We start from the raw sequence: 15,067 nt of genomic DNA, 5'->3' as shown, positions 1-15,067 counted from the left end.
GAAGTAACTAGAAAAAAGTTGGACACATGAATGTGGATTAATTTTGTACTCCTGTCGATCAAAAGATAGTAAATACTAATAAAATAAGTTAAGATGTATGCAAGGTGACTAGGTGAACATGTAAGTTATCAAATAAGTCATGTTGTGCATCTGTGCTTCTGAAATAATCTATATCAGCGTTCAAACTATATACACCCCACACCAAAACCAAAAGAAAAATGAAAACAGAAAAAAGAGAAAAGAAGAAGATGATTTGAGACTATATTTTGGATATAGAAAAAATATCTATATCGATTTTTACATTAAATAATACTTAGGCTTATTAATTTAACACATTGCGTATTAATTGAATTGACATAAAACGTCAGGTATGAATAAGAAATTTCACATATTTTAATTTGGCTTCTTCACTTTTCCAAACCGCTTAAAGGGCGGGAAGAAGTGTTGGCATCTCTATCCAATAAAACAATTATACTAAAAATAACCCTATTTGAAGTTTATCTAGCGCTATCTTCATCTTCAAGAATTAAATAAATTACTTACTATATATAATACGAATTATTACATATATAGAAGCGGGAAGAGCAGCCATCACTTCGTTGACGTATCTTACGATATATTATAAGAATTACATATATAGAAGCGTGAAGGAGCAGACATCGCTTCGTTGACGTATCTGCTTCTTCCGTAATTTTATTATATCACTTTTAGTTAATTATTATATATAATTTACGTATTAAAGAATTAATAATATTTAATAAAAAAAATAAAATAAACATTTTATGACATGTCTGACTTAGCTGTTTTAACCGTAATTTTACTATATCGCCCCTAATTAATTGTTATAAGTCATCTAAGTATTAAAAATAAAAATATTTGATTAAAAAAATAAAATAGATATAAAATGATAAATTAACTCTTATTATTTTAAATTAGCTTGACACCTTATATGAGGTCCACTTAAATTTTTTCATAAGTAATTTTTATTGCAGTTTAGGTTGCTCATGGTCGACATACCATGCCTGCTTCAACTGATTCAACCGTGATTTTACTATATTTTCCTAATTAATTATTATAAGTTATTTACGCATTAAAAAACTAAAAAAGTTTAATAAAAATTTTAAAATAGACATTTATGACATGACTGCTTCAGCCGATTCAATCGTATTTTACTATATCGCTCATAATTAATTTTATAAGTCATTTAAGTATTAAAAAATTAATAATATTTAAATAAAAAAATAAGCAGCTGAAGCAGACTACTCATGGTTGACATGGTTGTTTCAGCTGTTTCAACTGTGATTTTACTATATTACCCCTAATTAATTATTATAAGTAATTTACGTATTAAAAAACTAAAAAAATTTAAAATAGACATTTATTACATGACTGCTTCAACCGCGATTTTACTATATCACTTATAATTAATTATTATAAGTCATTTAAATATTAAAAAATTAATAATATTGAATAAAAAATAAAATATATATAAAATAATAAATTGTTTTTTGATGTTCTTATAAGTCATTTATGTATTAAAAATTTAAAAATATTTAATTATAGGCATAAAATGATAAATTATTTTTTGATATTTTAAATTAACTTGGCGTCTTATATGGGACCACTTAAAAAAATCACAATTTTTTATTATAATTATTTTACCATGTAACTTCCAATTAGTAGAATAGAATAAAAAATATTATAAATCACAATAATTAAAAGTTTATTTATTTAAAAAATATAATTGACTATCAATGCCACAAAAGTTTGAAGAACTTAAAATTTTGTTATACAAATTTCATCAATCTAAATATAATAATATATGCCTAACTTAGAATTTATTAATCAAACAAATGAACGTTTTAATTATATGATAGAATTATACATAATATTTTTTATAAGGATCAACATTGGGTCTTGCGTAGCAGACGTAAACCGACTAGTATATAATAAGAGGGAGTTAAGCTGCTGAAGCAGGTACGAGGTCGACATGTATGTTTGTTTTAGCTATTTCAATCGTGATTTTACTATATCACCCCTAATTAATTATTGTAAGTCATTTGAGTATTAAAAAATCAATAATATTCAATATAAAAAGTAAAATAGACATTTCTGACATGTATGCTTCAGCTGCTTCAACTGTGATTTTATTATATCACTTTAATTAATTATTATAAGTTATTTAAGTATTAAAAGATTAATAATATTTAATAAAAAAATAAAATAAACATAAAATGATAAATTAACTCTTAATGTTATAAATTATCTTGACGAATTATATGATACTCACTTTATATTTTTTTCACAAATATTTTTATGGTAATTTTGATATATCACTTCTAATTATTAGAAGTCAATATAAAAAATAAAATAGACATTTATAACATGTTTGCTTCAATTTCTTCAATTGTAATTTTACTATATTACATACTACCTCTTTTCGCTTTTATTTATCGCTATTTTCCTAATTGAAATTTTATTTTTTTAGGTCACTTTTGACATATCAAGAAAAAATAATAATATTAATTGTTTATTTTTTGAATAATTTTTAAGACATATTAATCTAAATATTGAGTGATAAAAATAGAATGATAAAATAATCTTTATCAATAATTATATTTTAATGAGTGTGTTATGTTAAAAAAATTACTAAGTACTAATAAAAGCGAAGGGAGTTGGTAAAAGAAAAGTACATTTCCCTAAATTGTACCTTTGGCCATGATAATGCCGCCAGGTATGATAGATTCACAATCTTAGAAGATGTATTCATAATCATTAATTATTTATAGGAGTAATTGTTTTTCTAAAAAGTTGCATGCAAAATCCCCATCTAAGGATTATGCTTTTTGACAAATTGGAAGAGTTGTTCACCTTTCCACCTCAATAGTGGTGGCGGCTGTCGATTAACCCTTTGGAGTTTGGATCAAATACTTAGAAGAACAAATTATGCTCAGCATTCCATGTGGATTAGAGAGTGATATACACAGAATTTCATAAATCAAACATAATTAGTATTGTATTTCGATTATGCGATGTTTATATACTCTTCATGCTTTATTTTTGTCCTCAATTCATATTTATTTTATATGATTTTCAAACGACGACGATATATTGTATATAAATATATTATCTTTTTTTAAAAAAATATTTATGCTCACAATGAATTTAATTTTTTTTTTTTTTTGCGAAGCACTAACAAACATCCCTTAATAAACAGTGTCTCAACCACTAGGTGTTTATGCATCCTTTTATTTTATATTATATTTTATAATTAAGTGAAAAAATATTGAATCTTGAGATATTAATGTTTGGTCACGCAATTGTCTAAATTTTAATGAGATATGTGGGTGGTTGAAAAGCAACATTTTTAGTGTTGAAACTGCACATTTATATTTCATTTTCTATATATATACACATTTTATCACGGTCCATAGCTTATGGCGCACACCTCATCATTGATATAATAATCAAAATATAAACTGACCATTCTTGGTGGGAAGTCCACCAAAACTTGGTGCATCTCAATTCTGTTTCTATATAGTCTTTATTCACCTCTTATTCCAACTTACAATCATTCAACGATAGTTATGGTAGAACGAATAAAATCTCATCAGCTAATTAAAAATTTTGAGTTTGAGCCTTGAATTTTGAAATAAGATTCAATTGGGAAGTGCTTCTCTCTTAAATAAAATTTTATATAATGGGAATTCAAATTAATTAAATTTCAATATGAATATCGAATACCCGATGAAAAAAAAAACCAATTAAACATGGCTAGAAGTAGTATCTTATTCTTAGATTCTTTTAGTGCTCAGAATTCAGGTTAATTAATATCCATCGATACCTCATTTTATAGTTTGGTGTAAACAAGTGTGCAAATAAGTATTAATGTGTAGTCATGGGGCAGGGTGGGGCAAGATTGGGGCGAGGGAAGGCTCCGAGCTCTAATATGTGCGCCACACCCCACCATTTTCGCCCTTTAGTAGATCTCCAGAGAATAATTAGTCCCCTTAGAAGACAAATGTTACAACCAACTGTGGGGTTTCATCAACAGAATTTAGGTAATGTTAACGCCTTACAATAAGAACAATAACAAACCCAGTGTACTTCCACAAGAGCGGTCTGTATAATGTAACACCTTCATTTTAGAGAAAACGAGTGTAGCAACAAAACTAAGATTTGTTAATAGGAATTAGCTTGTTCCCTACTTGAAGAATTGTACTGTTTGTTGAGTTTTTTCCCTTTAAGAAGTTGGCGTACCAGTATGCAGAAAGTTTCGGATACCTCCTTAACTCTTTATCATCCAAATCTACATAGTAGAATCCATAGCCCGATACATAGCCAGCAAGTAACTCCAAACCGTCTAAGAAGGACCAGGCAAAATATCCTCTAGTATCCGATCCATTCCTGCATCATTGCAGAAGTTTAAGTTTAAGCGTTGAGTATTATACATATCAGGTCGCTTATAAGGTAATTATTGGTAAATTCCTATGTAAACCTGCTATAGTAGGTTAAACTGTACTAATACATTGCCAATGTATGTAATTTAAATCCTAAAAGGTGGCCCGCTGTAATTAAGATAGCTGTCTCAACATTTGAACTAACTAGACTGTATTATCTTTCTGATTTTGTTCAGTTGTTGGGAAAAAGTTTTGCCAAATTTACAAAAGGCAAATGAACTTGACTTTCCCATTTCTTCCAAAGATAACATCAAAGATAAGATTGCGAGGTCTCTCTGCCTACATAAACAATCAATAACTTGTTGCAAGTGGGTACCTAATAGCATCAAGAACACTCCCGATGTAGGCATGCAAATATTCTATTCTTGACGTGTCATTTAGTGTCCCATTTCGCGGAGTCTTTTGTCCTGCCAAAGTAACTCATTCTAAGCATCTGTAGTACTTTTCACTTCAGGAATTTGAAGAAAGTAACATAAGTTTGCAAAGCAGCATAAAAAACCTTTTATTTGGAATTCAGCGGAAACTACAACCTAGCAAAATTTGCATCTGCAAACTTCATCATATTTTTAAAAAATATTTAAACCAGGTTGTAGGGTCCAAATTCAGCTATAGCAGGCATCTTGCTTTATATGAACCGGATAAGGCAAACATTGCCAGAGAAAACAAAGGTGTAAAACCGAACAAACTGCATGCGCATAAATAATCAAAAGAGAGGGATGTGATTGGAGAGGACGAACCATTTTCCTGAATGTAAATCGGCAGGTTGCTATAAGCTTCTTTAAGATACTCCAGAAGTTCATAAAGACCAGAAGGTATCACTGGATACTAAAGTCGGACAGCGTTTAAGTGACGGATTGCATAGTCTCGAAACATCACATAAGAACTTATATTAGAGTCCTCACCTGATCTGCTTTCAATGCCGCAACTGCAAGATAAGGATCAGAATGAGTTTGAGTTAGCTAACAGCCAAAATATGAGAGGGTGATCTTCATTTAGTAAGCACGGGATTTCATACGTGAATACTCTGCTTCTACATCAGCACCAAAGTCCCTGCTATGCTTTTCAATGCTGGAAGGCTTGTACTTAACAAATACAGTAGTATAATGGTTTAGGCCTATGAAATCAGCCGAGCCTTTAACTAGCTTAGCTTCATATTTGGTGAAGGTTGGAATTCTTGTCCCAGCAGCTTTCTTCATTACAGAGGGATAGTCTCCAAATATGAAAGGATTCATAATCCTGCAGCCAAAGTTGGAAAAGGAAATTGTGGTAAACAAATATCTTAGGCATGATACATAACTAAACACTTAAACTTGGCGTTAATGGGCACAAGTAAGCACTCCAACTTAGAGTATGCAAATCTTAGACACCTCAACTTGTCTTTATTGTGTCAAGTGAACACTCCAACTTACCAAATGATCATCTAGACACCTCTGAAATTTATGTGCCACGTCAGCATCGGGTGCTCAGGAAACACAGTTAGGATGAGTTGGGAGTGTTTATTTATCAGTTGAGACCAAGTTGAGTGTCTAGATATGAACTATCAAAGTTGGAGTGTTTACTTGCAAGTTGATGTCAAGTTTGAGTGTCTGTTTATCTATTATGCCAACATCTTACTTGCAAAGATAGGTAAAATGCTTGATAGGATTAACTTATTTTCACTGGAACTGTAATTAAAATTTGAAGAAAAAGAAGTGCATTTCACATTCTATAGAAGGTTACGTGCCTTAATTTACAGGTTACTAGTACTTCTATCGTTGAGTAATGCAGAATTAATGAGGGTGAAGTAAATGATTCAGAGAAGAAGAGATGTATGAAGAAGAAAGCAAAGAGAAATTCTTATTCTCTTGATAAAACTGGGCAGCTGTAGTACTTATACTAGAGTAGTCTGTTATGTATAACTAACTTATAACTAACTTTTAACCAACTAACTAACTAATTGTACAAAGTCTAATCTTCTCTTGCTCTTAACATCTATCTTAAAGGAAAAGATTGTGTAAGAAACTTTTACATTGCTAGTATATAGAAGTTAAACTCAGATAGATGTGTCTGTTAGGCAAAAGGTTCCATGTGTGACGAATTTACTAATTAGCAAATGAAATTCTGAAACTTACCAACCAGTATAAAATTCATTGGTTCTCTGTGCTGCAACTACATCAGCCGTTGCATTTGAATAAGGAACGCACCACAAACCATATATACTAAACCCCACAAAACCACGTTGAGTAGACTGCATTGCAAAAGTTTGCTGTCCATTAGTAAGAACAAGTCTTAAGGTGAAATCGTTCACGCAGAAGGAAAATGAGGTGATAAAATTGCCCTTCCTGTATTGGTAAAAATTGATCAAACTATAGAATAATAGGGAATGTTCAAATTATAACCTCAGAACAAGAAGAAGAATAAAACGCATAATAATAATAATACAGATGAAAGTTATTTAACTGGGTAGTTTGCTTCTTCAGTGAAATCCTTGAGTCGTACCTTGTAATTTCTCCTGTATAATTTCGTCACAGATGAATGCGCAAGCAACATGTTATGAACAACCATATATGGCTCAGTAGATGAATTCCCTCTAGAACAATTAACTCCAAAAGGTGGGGAACAACGTCCTGGAGGGGTGAAGCCATAATCATAACCTCCAAGTGCATATATATTGGCCTCATTAATGGTGGTCCAATACATCACCCTGTCACCAAATTCCTTGAAGCATACCTCTGCATACTCGGTGAAGTCCTTCCTAAAGTCGATAGTAAATTCTACTATTGAAGTCAATCATATCCAAGTGGTCTGATACTCTAAACTGATATATGAGTAAATAAGGTAAAAAAAAACACTATAGACATACACAATCTTTCGGCTTAACCACCCCCCATATTCATCTTCAAGTGTCTGTGGTAAATCACTGTGAAATAGTGTAACATGTGGTTGAATACCTGCAACATTAGAAGATATGAAAAGATTTTTTTAGTGTACTTCTCAGAGGACTTCAGAACTGCAGCCTTTTGCTTTCCAAATGTTGGAATGCTTGTAAAGAAATTTAGTTATGACCGTGGCTGATAAGTTCATCAATGTAATTGTTGTAAAATTGTAAACCCTTTGGGTTTATAGGTCCTCTTCCATCTGAAAAGAGAACAAACACGGCATAAAAGGGACGGAAAAAGAAAAGCAAAACAAATAATAATAAAAAAAATATGGGGTAGTGTTAAAAGCTTAAACCTACCAGGAATAAGTCTAGACCATGATATAGAAAACCTGTAGGCTTCTAAGCCTGTGTCGGCCATGAGTTGGACATCATCCTGTAATGAAAATTTGATGAGCTTTATGAAAAACCTGATTGAACTTGAGTTCTACCAACTCTAATTTCAAAAAAAAAAAAAACAAACCGTAAGTTCTACCCTCTTTCCAAGATGTTAAGGACAAACCATTTCTTGAAAACTGCAAACCACGAATAAGAAGACACTTAGAGGTACCACACCTAAGATTATGCTAACGTGTGAAGGATCTAAACTATGCAAGATCAATTTAAAGATGCTTACAACATTATCACAAGCGAAAAATGCAAAAAAGCTCTAAGGTCTGTTGGAGCTTTAAGCACAGATAAAGAGTGGGCTTTAATGAGAAAAGGCGCAAATGGAGGAAACATATAAATACATATGTTTAATCCAAGAATAAGAATTATAAGTATGAATAACAAATTGGAGTAAACATAAAAATATCTATGTTTAATCCGAGAATAATAATTATAAGTATGAATAACAAATATATGGTCAAAGAAATTGAATTTCTTTAAGATATAGTGAAATATCAATTGTTTAGTATCGCCTCTTCAGGAAATGCTCATTCGCAAGGGAAAGTTTGTTTTAGAGCCTTGATGATGACACTAAAGCGCACTTAGCCAGACAAAATGCTCAACGTGTTTTGAGCCTCGTTTTAGGGCTTACGCGTGCTTTAAGCACACCTTTAACAACATCGGATGATTAAACAAATATGATTCGAGAGTGAAGCTTAATGAACCAGAGTCATATGTTTTCTTTGGCATATTGTTAAGAAAACTGAAAGATAGGAACCAGTATACATCCCACATACATTGTAGTTCTGTAAAATACAATAACAAAGATGTTTATTTGATTCTAAATCCTAATCATGGAACTGAACACTTCTTTCATTTTCTTTTCATCAGCATGTTATTTGATTCTACATGTATAATTTGCTCATCACTGATACATATCAATCAAACTTCTATGCAGAAAACACTCCCCTTTAACTATAATGGTAACAGATTTTGTTATATCACTAATTATATCAGTCAGTGGGAAGTTAAAGAAATCAGATTAAAACAGCGTGATTGTATACACCTTGTACTTGCGGTACAGATCACATGCTATGTCTCCACTGGCTCCACCGGAAAAACCTGGAAACAAGAAACTTGAAATATCATATGCCAATCTGCATTACCCTAACTCACGACGTTTGTTTCCTAATAAAGAGAATTTAAATTTCTATAGAAAGAAATATTCCAACAAATAAATGATAAGTCCATAAATAGTATATCCCCTTGATCAAATGAACTACAGTCAGTAGTAGTATGACAATGTTCTGCACCATAATTAGTGATTGGTTGTGCATGATATTATAATCAAGCTTAAATTTATTGAAGAGTAAATGGCTTAAAATCTGAATTTCCTTTTAACTTGTGTCTCTAGTTGGAGGTAAAGAAGAAGCATATTATTATTTCACAATTTGAAGACATTTCAGTCAGGCAATTGTAAAAGAATGTAAAGAGGTCTCTGGCATAGCATGGTAAAGCATCAACCATGTTTCACTCTATGATGGAAGGCAGACTGATCAGAGTGGTTACGGAGAAGGACTACTAGACTTCTAGTGTGACAAGCTTCCGTAGATGGAATGCATATGGCACCTTAGGCAAATTCCATATCGGAAATGGGCTTAAAATCTAAATTTCCTTTCACTACCGTAGAGGTAAAAAAGAAGCATGTGATTATATCAAAATGTGAAGACATTTGAGTCAGGCAATTGTAAAAGAATGTAACGAAGTCTGGCATAGCATGGTAAAGCATCATCCATGTGACGCTTTATGATGGAAGGGGGATGATCAGTAGGCTTCTAGGTTGATAAGCTTTTGAAGGAGCACATATGACACCTTAGACAAATCCCAACGTCGGAAATACAGAAAGTTTATATGCTAAATAAGAAAGTACAAAATACACTATGCTGTCCTACTTCATGTGACATAGCTCTAAATGACAAATCCATGAGGCCAGTTAGGCCAAAGCGAACAATACATGTCATGGGTTGCGCTGACAAACTATCACTTAGCTCCCGTTCGGACCATTTTCTGAAACTTGAAAATATTTTTAAGAAGATTTTTCGAAATCTATTCAAATTTAACAGCCAAACAAACATTGAAAACAAATTTTCAAAATCTGATTCAAAATCTATACCCAAACACAAGCTTAGTTTCAAGATTATTGGAGCAGAAAGAGAGACAGACCAGCATGAGCAAAAGTGTCCCAAATGCTAGGTGTCCTTCCATCTTCAAATGCTGCCCCTTCAACCTTTTTTCTCCCAAAAATATAACCAATCAAAGAGTGAACATTCAATGTTCCATCTCAATTCATTCATTTGACACACTTTGTTTTTTCGTTTACAATGTCACTTTTTTCTAATTAGAAACAAATTAACTTTAAAATTTCTCTTTTATGCCTAATGAAATGATTTATAACCAAACAAATGGTTAAAGAGTGTTTTAGACCACATGTATCAAAAAATTTCTTCTTTTTTTTTTTTTTAATTTTGTGTCAAATCAAATAATGCCACCTAAACTAAAATGGAGAAAGAACTAAAAAAGAAGAAAGGTTTTAGTCTGACTTGATAGGCAGAAGTTCCAGCACCAAAAATAAATCCAGGAGGGAAGTCACCTCTGCTGTAATTATCTTTACCAAATACTATCACCAGTAAACACTGGATAGCAGCAACCAGAAGCAAAAAACAGAAACTGGATTGCATATTTTGGAACATCATTTTTTAAACTCTGAAGCATACTTTTCAGAAAATCAATTTGAAGTGTATGATAATTGATAGTGACATTGAGGAAGCAAATTTTGAGAAAACTTGTTCATTCATTAGATCTTACTATTCCACATTTATGGTAATGAGATAAGGACCATTTACCATAAAGTCCAAAACTGTCACAATGTGAAATAGTGAAAGTCCTTGCTTGACTTTCATTAAGCAAAGCTATGGTCCATGAATCTTGCATGGTCAAAACAGATAGTCAGACATCTTTCACTCAAACACTTTAGCTAAATCATGTAATAAACCTTAATTCTTAAATTAAATTTATGTCAAATATATCAAAATATTCTTTTTACACCTATGATTTTAAAAATATCTTACAAGAAGTTGAAATTACAAAATTATTAAAAGAAAAGAACCCATTCTTTTTAAATGAACTAATAAAGACATACAAATTGAAATTGAAATAGGAGTAATTGACAAGATGAATTTCCAACCAAATAGGCTTGTGAAAAGCAAAAAAAAAAAATAAATAGATTTTTTTTTCCATTAAAGCCTAAAAGTTGCATTGTGAAAAGCCATAAAAATAGATTTTTTTCCATTAAAGCCTAAAAGTTGCAAAAAAATAAAAAATCTAGAGGTTTTTTCCCAATTATTTTTTCTTCAAATTTTTTCCATTGTTCTTTTTAAGAACCTGTAATTTTTTAAAGTTTACTTTGATTTTTTATTTTTCCTTTTGAGAATTTTATTTTTAATTTTGTTTATTAAATAATTTTTTAAATAGTTTCGTTTTTCCCAGTTTTTTTTTTGTTTTCATTTTCCAAAAAGCTACGATTTTATTTGTTAGATTGAGTGTAAATTACGTTTTTTTTAAAATAATTTTTAATTTTATTTATAAAGATTTAAAATAGTTCTTTAAACACAAAATGTCACATGTAAGTGTAACCACTTAATTCACTGTTTTTGCCACGTCAATGAGTGTATTGCACTCTCTTTATTATTTTGTTAATTGTTAAAATAGTGTGTAATAAAATAATAAATAATTTTAAGATAAGTTGAGTATTCAATTGAAACATGTCAAAGTTAAAATGTATAAGTGAAAAATTGTTTTAGTGTATCCATGTGTTCATCAATCTTGATATGTTTGTAATCTTGATAATGCCCATGTTATGTTATGGACACCCATACGTACGGTGTACTTGATCAAGTTTTGAATCGACTTATTTTGAAAAATATTTTTGTCGATAATGATTTTTAATAAAATAATTTTGATGGAAAACAGTTTGTGTTTGACTAATTAATCATTAGTATTTCCATGAAGATTTGAAATTGAATATTTAGTTGTGAAAACCCCAATTGTGGAACAATGTGAAAGGTATATATGATCACCTAAACTTACAGTATTACCGTAAGCTTGATACAATTGGATGTATTTATGATTGTAAATTTCCAAACTGCAATTGATATAATTCTTCTATTTTCAAAATAAGTTCAAGAATATGTAGAGACACTGATACCATGAACTTAACCAGTTTGTAAACTGAAATGAAGAAGAAAGAAGAATAAGAGTGCAGAAACAGAGAAGAGTTTTTTTGATTGATCTCAATGATTGAAGTTTGATCTTATATTGTACAATGTGTAGTTATTATGTATATATAGCTAATCAAAGAAGGTTCAAGAGACTAACTACTTAACTAACTTAATTAGTTACAAGATACAAAATTAGTTACTAAGTACTTTCCGGAAGTTAGTTAGCACTGTTTTCACAGTGTTAGTTGCAAGGACAGAGCTCACTTCCCTTCTTTCCAGAACTTGAGGATCTCCATTAATGGTGGATGAGAGAGAGGAGCTTGGTAGAGAAAGAAAGGAAGATAAAATGTAACTGCTTGATTAAATTACTTAGACTGTATGTAAATATATACAAATGTTTAGGAAAGTTCTAGAAGTTCAACTAACATCACTGCTAACAACCTAACTAATCTAACTTCTTGAGTTAACTACTTGAGCTAGGTAACCGAATCTCATTTATTGATACACACTAATTAATTTAATACCCCCCTTAAGTTAGAGGTGGAGATTTCACCGACAACTTGCTAAGTACAGTAGCATGTTTGACTCCTGTAAGGGATTTGGTAAGGATGTCAGCTAGCTGACTGTTGGTGTCAATGTGATGTAGACTGATCAGGCCTTCTTGTAGTTTGTCTCGCACAAAATGGCAATCAACCTCAATATGTTTAGTACGATAGTGAAAAACTAATTTCCTTGCAATGTGCAGCGCTGATTGACTATCACAAAAGACTGTAATAGGATTAAAGTTTGGAATTGATAATTCTGTGAGTAGCCTGCACAACTATGTTAACTTACCAACAACTTTCTTTAGAGACTTGTACTCAGCCTTAACAGAGGATAAAGAAACCGTTTCTTGCTTCTTCAATTTCCAACTAATAGTTGTGTCTTCTAACAAAACCAAATATCCACTAACTGATCTTCTAGACTTTGGAAAAGTAGACCAATCCAAGTCACAATAAGCCTGAACAGTATAGGTAGGATGGTTGGAAATGAAGATGCCCAAAGTAGGATCCTGTTTGAGATATCTCAACAAATGTAGAGTTGCCCGCAGGTGAGTTTCTCTTGGATTCTGCATGTACTGACTTAGGTGTTGCACACTAAAAAAAATATCAAGTCTGGTATTGGTGAGAAAATTGAGTTTTCCAACTAACTTTTTATAGTAAGTAGGGTCAGATAGTGGCACACCTTCCTTGGCTTTTAATTTGATGTAAGGATCAAGTGGTGGCATTACACTGGTAAAGTCAAAACAGTCGTATTCCTTCAACATATCCAAAACAAACTTTCTCTGAGAAATTATAGCTTCTTCATTTGTATACAAAATTTCCATGCCTAAAAACTAATGTAATTTGCTAAGGTCTTTGATCTTGAATCTGTCATGAAGAAAAACCTTCTACTCATTGATTTCTTCCTGATCTGTCGCTGTGAGAATAATATACACTGCAATGAACACCATTAAATAACCGTGTTTTCTATATAAGAGAGAATAATCATGCAAGGAATGCTGGTAACCTCTATAAGATAGTACTTTAGTTAGTTTTGCATACTATTGCCTGCTGGCTTATTTCAAACCATATAAAGATTTGTTTAGTTTGCAAGCTAACCCTACATTATCAACCTCAAGACCATGAGGTATTGTAATGTACATTTCTTCATGCAAATCACTATGAAGAAAGACATTGTTGATGTCCAATAGGGACAATATCCAATTCTTCATTACTGATACATAATTAGGGATCTTACTGTGGTCATTTTTACCACAGGAGAGTAAGTTTCAGTATAGTCAATCCCAATTTTTTGTGTGTATCCCTTGACTACTAGCCTAGCCTTGAACCTTTCTATGCTCACATCAGCTTTATGTTTCACCTTATATACCCATCTACATCTAATAGTTTGCTTACCAGGTGGAAGAGGAACTAAATCCCATACGTTATTAGCATGAAGAGCCTCAAACCCTTAGTTCATAGTAGTCTGCCATGGTGGATTACGTGAAGCCTCATCATAAGAAGATGGTTCATTATTGTAACACCCCAATTTTTCTGAACCGAAATGCTACACGATGCTTATGACCCCGAATGATCACAAGCTAACCCATGACTAATATCTGTACCTGTATACTACAATATATAACGTAATAATGCGGAAAACATGAACATGTAGGCCATAAGGTTTAACTGAATAAAGAGTCTGTCAAAACATAACATCCATATGGGTGAAAGATACCCAAAATAGCTTAAAACTGAATCAAATCTGAACATAAGTCTGAATACTGAATGTGAAAGCCTCTAAGTGCTGTCTGAATAAGGAGTTGAAGGAACATGTCTCCAACTAACTCCATAAATTGATAACTGGCTAAAATAACAATGAATAAATCAAATCATATTATCCTCGAATGAAGAGAACTCACTGAATCTCTGCGACTGGAAATGCTACTGCTACTGCTGATCTGGAGCTCGTGTCTCTAAACCTATGGTGTAACATGAAAAGAAAGCACCATAGCGCAAATGCGTCAGTACGAGGGAATGTACTGAGTATACGAGTGAGGTAGGCTAAATATAAACAGGGTTTACATGTATGAACAATGCTAACTGTTTGACTGACATGAACGTAAGAGTACAAATATGCATACATAGTAACTGAAATCGTGGGTGCATGATAGCTAGTCCTGTATGCTAATACACAGTTTACTGATGGGTAACATGACTGATACTAAAATTTTGATAACATGGGCAACTGCATCTGACAATCCTGAATCTGATAGAACTACCTGAGTTTCGTACTATAACTGAATTTGACTGTATCTGACAGTCCTGTTATACTGAAATCTGAAAACCTATCTGAGTTCTTTTATTGAGATTGATTTTGAAACTGTGGGAGGTAGTTGTTTAACCGACATGCCCCAATAATGCATATAGCTAAGCTAGGGTCCAATCTCTGCCCCAACTATAGGGGTGTCAATACAGCGCTACTGGTAAGGACAGTTGTGGGTGACCCTTAGCTGGCAGGTA

General features: G+C 31.9%; 1 protein-coding gene across 6 annotated transcripts; it reads right to left on the bottom strand.

Moving 5' to 3' along the window:
• Window positions 1-4,024: 4,024 nt before the first annotated feature.
• LOC107854418 (beta-glucosidase 11) lies at window positions 4,025-10,614 on the bottom strand. 6 transcript variants are annotated; one of them, XM_016699430.2, is made up of 13 exons: window positions 10,347-10,614; window positions 9,970-10,033; window positions 8,813-8,868; window positions 7,678-7,753; window positions 7,506-7,577; window positions 7,303-7,390; window positions 6,939-7,194; window positions 6,572-6,687; window positions 5,476-5,696; window positions 5,363-5,385; window positions 5,198-5,285; window positions 4,777-4,867; window positions 4,025-4,407 (listed from the first exon to the last, which is right to left on the bottom strand). In XM_016699430.2, the coding sequence occupies exons 1-13, from the start codon at window positions 10,497-10,499 to the stop codon at window positions 4,173-4,175; spliced, it is 1,539 nt and encodes a 512-aa protein (XP_016554916.2). In that variant the 5' UTR covers window positions 10,500-10,614; the 3' UTR covers window positions 4,025-4,172. The 6 variants fall into 6 exon arrangements, with proteins under 6 accessions (XP_016554916.2, XP_016554915.2, XP_016554917.2 ...); XM_016699429.2 differs by having other exon boundaries at window positions 6,900-7,194; window positions 10,347-10,610; XM_016699431.2 differs by lacking the exon at window positions 4,777-4,867 and having other exon boundaries at window positions 6,900-7,194; window positions 10,347-10,612.
• Window positions 10,615-15,067: the final 4,453 nt, after the last annotated feature.

This window comes from Capsicum annuum, chromosome 3 (assembly GCF_002878395.1).
Source record: "Capsicum annuum cultivar UCD-10X-F1 chromosome 3, UCD10Xv1.1, whole genome shotgun sequence".
Lineage (NCBI taxonomy): Eukaryota > Viridiplantae > Streptophyta > Magnoliopsida > Solanales > Solanaceae > Capsicum > Capsicum annuum.
Note: the sequence above shows the minus strand (reverse complement) of the source record. Positions and strands in the feature narration are given on the sequence as shown.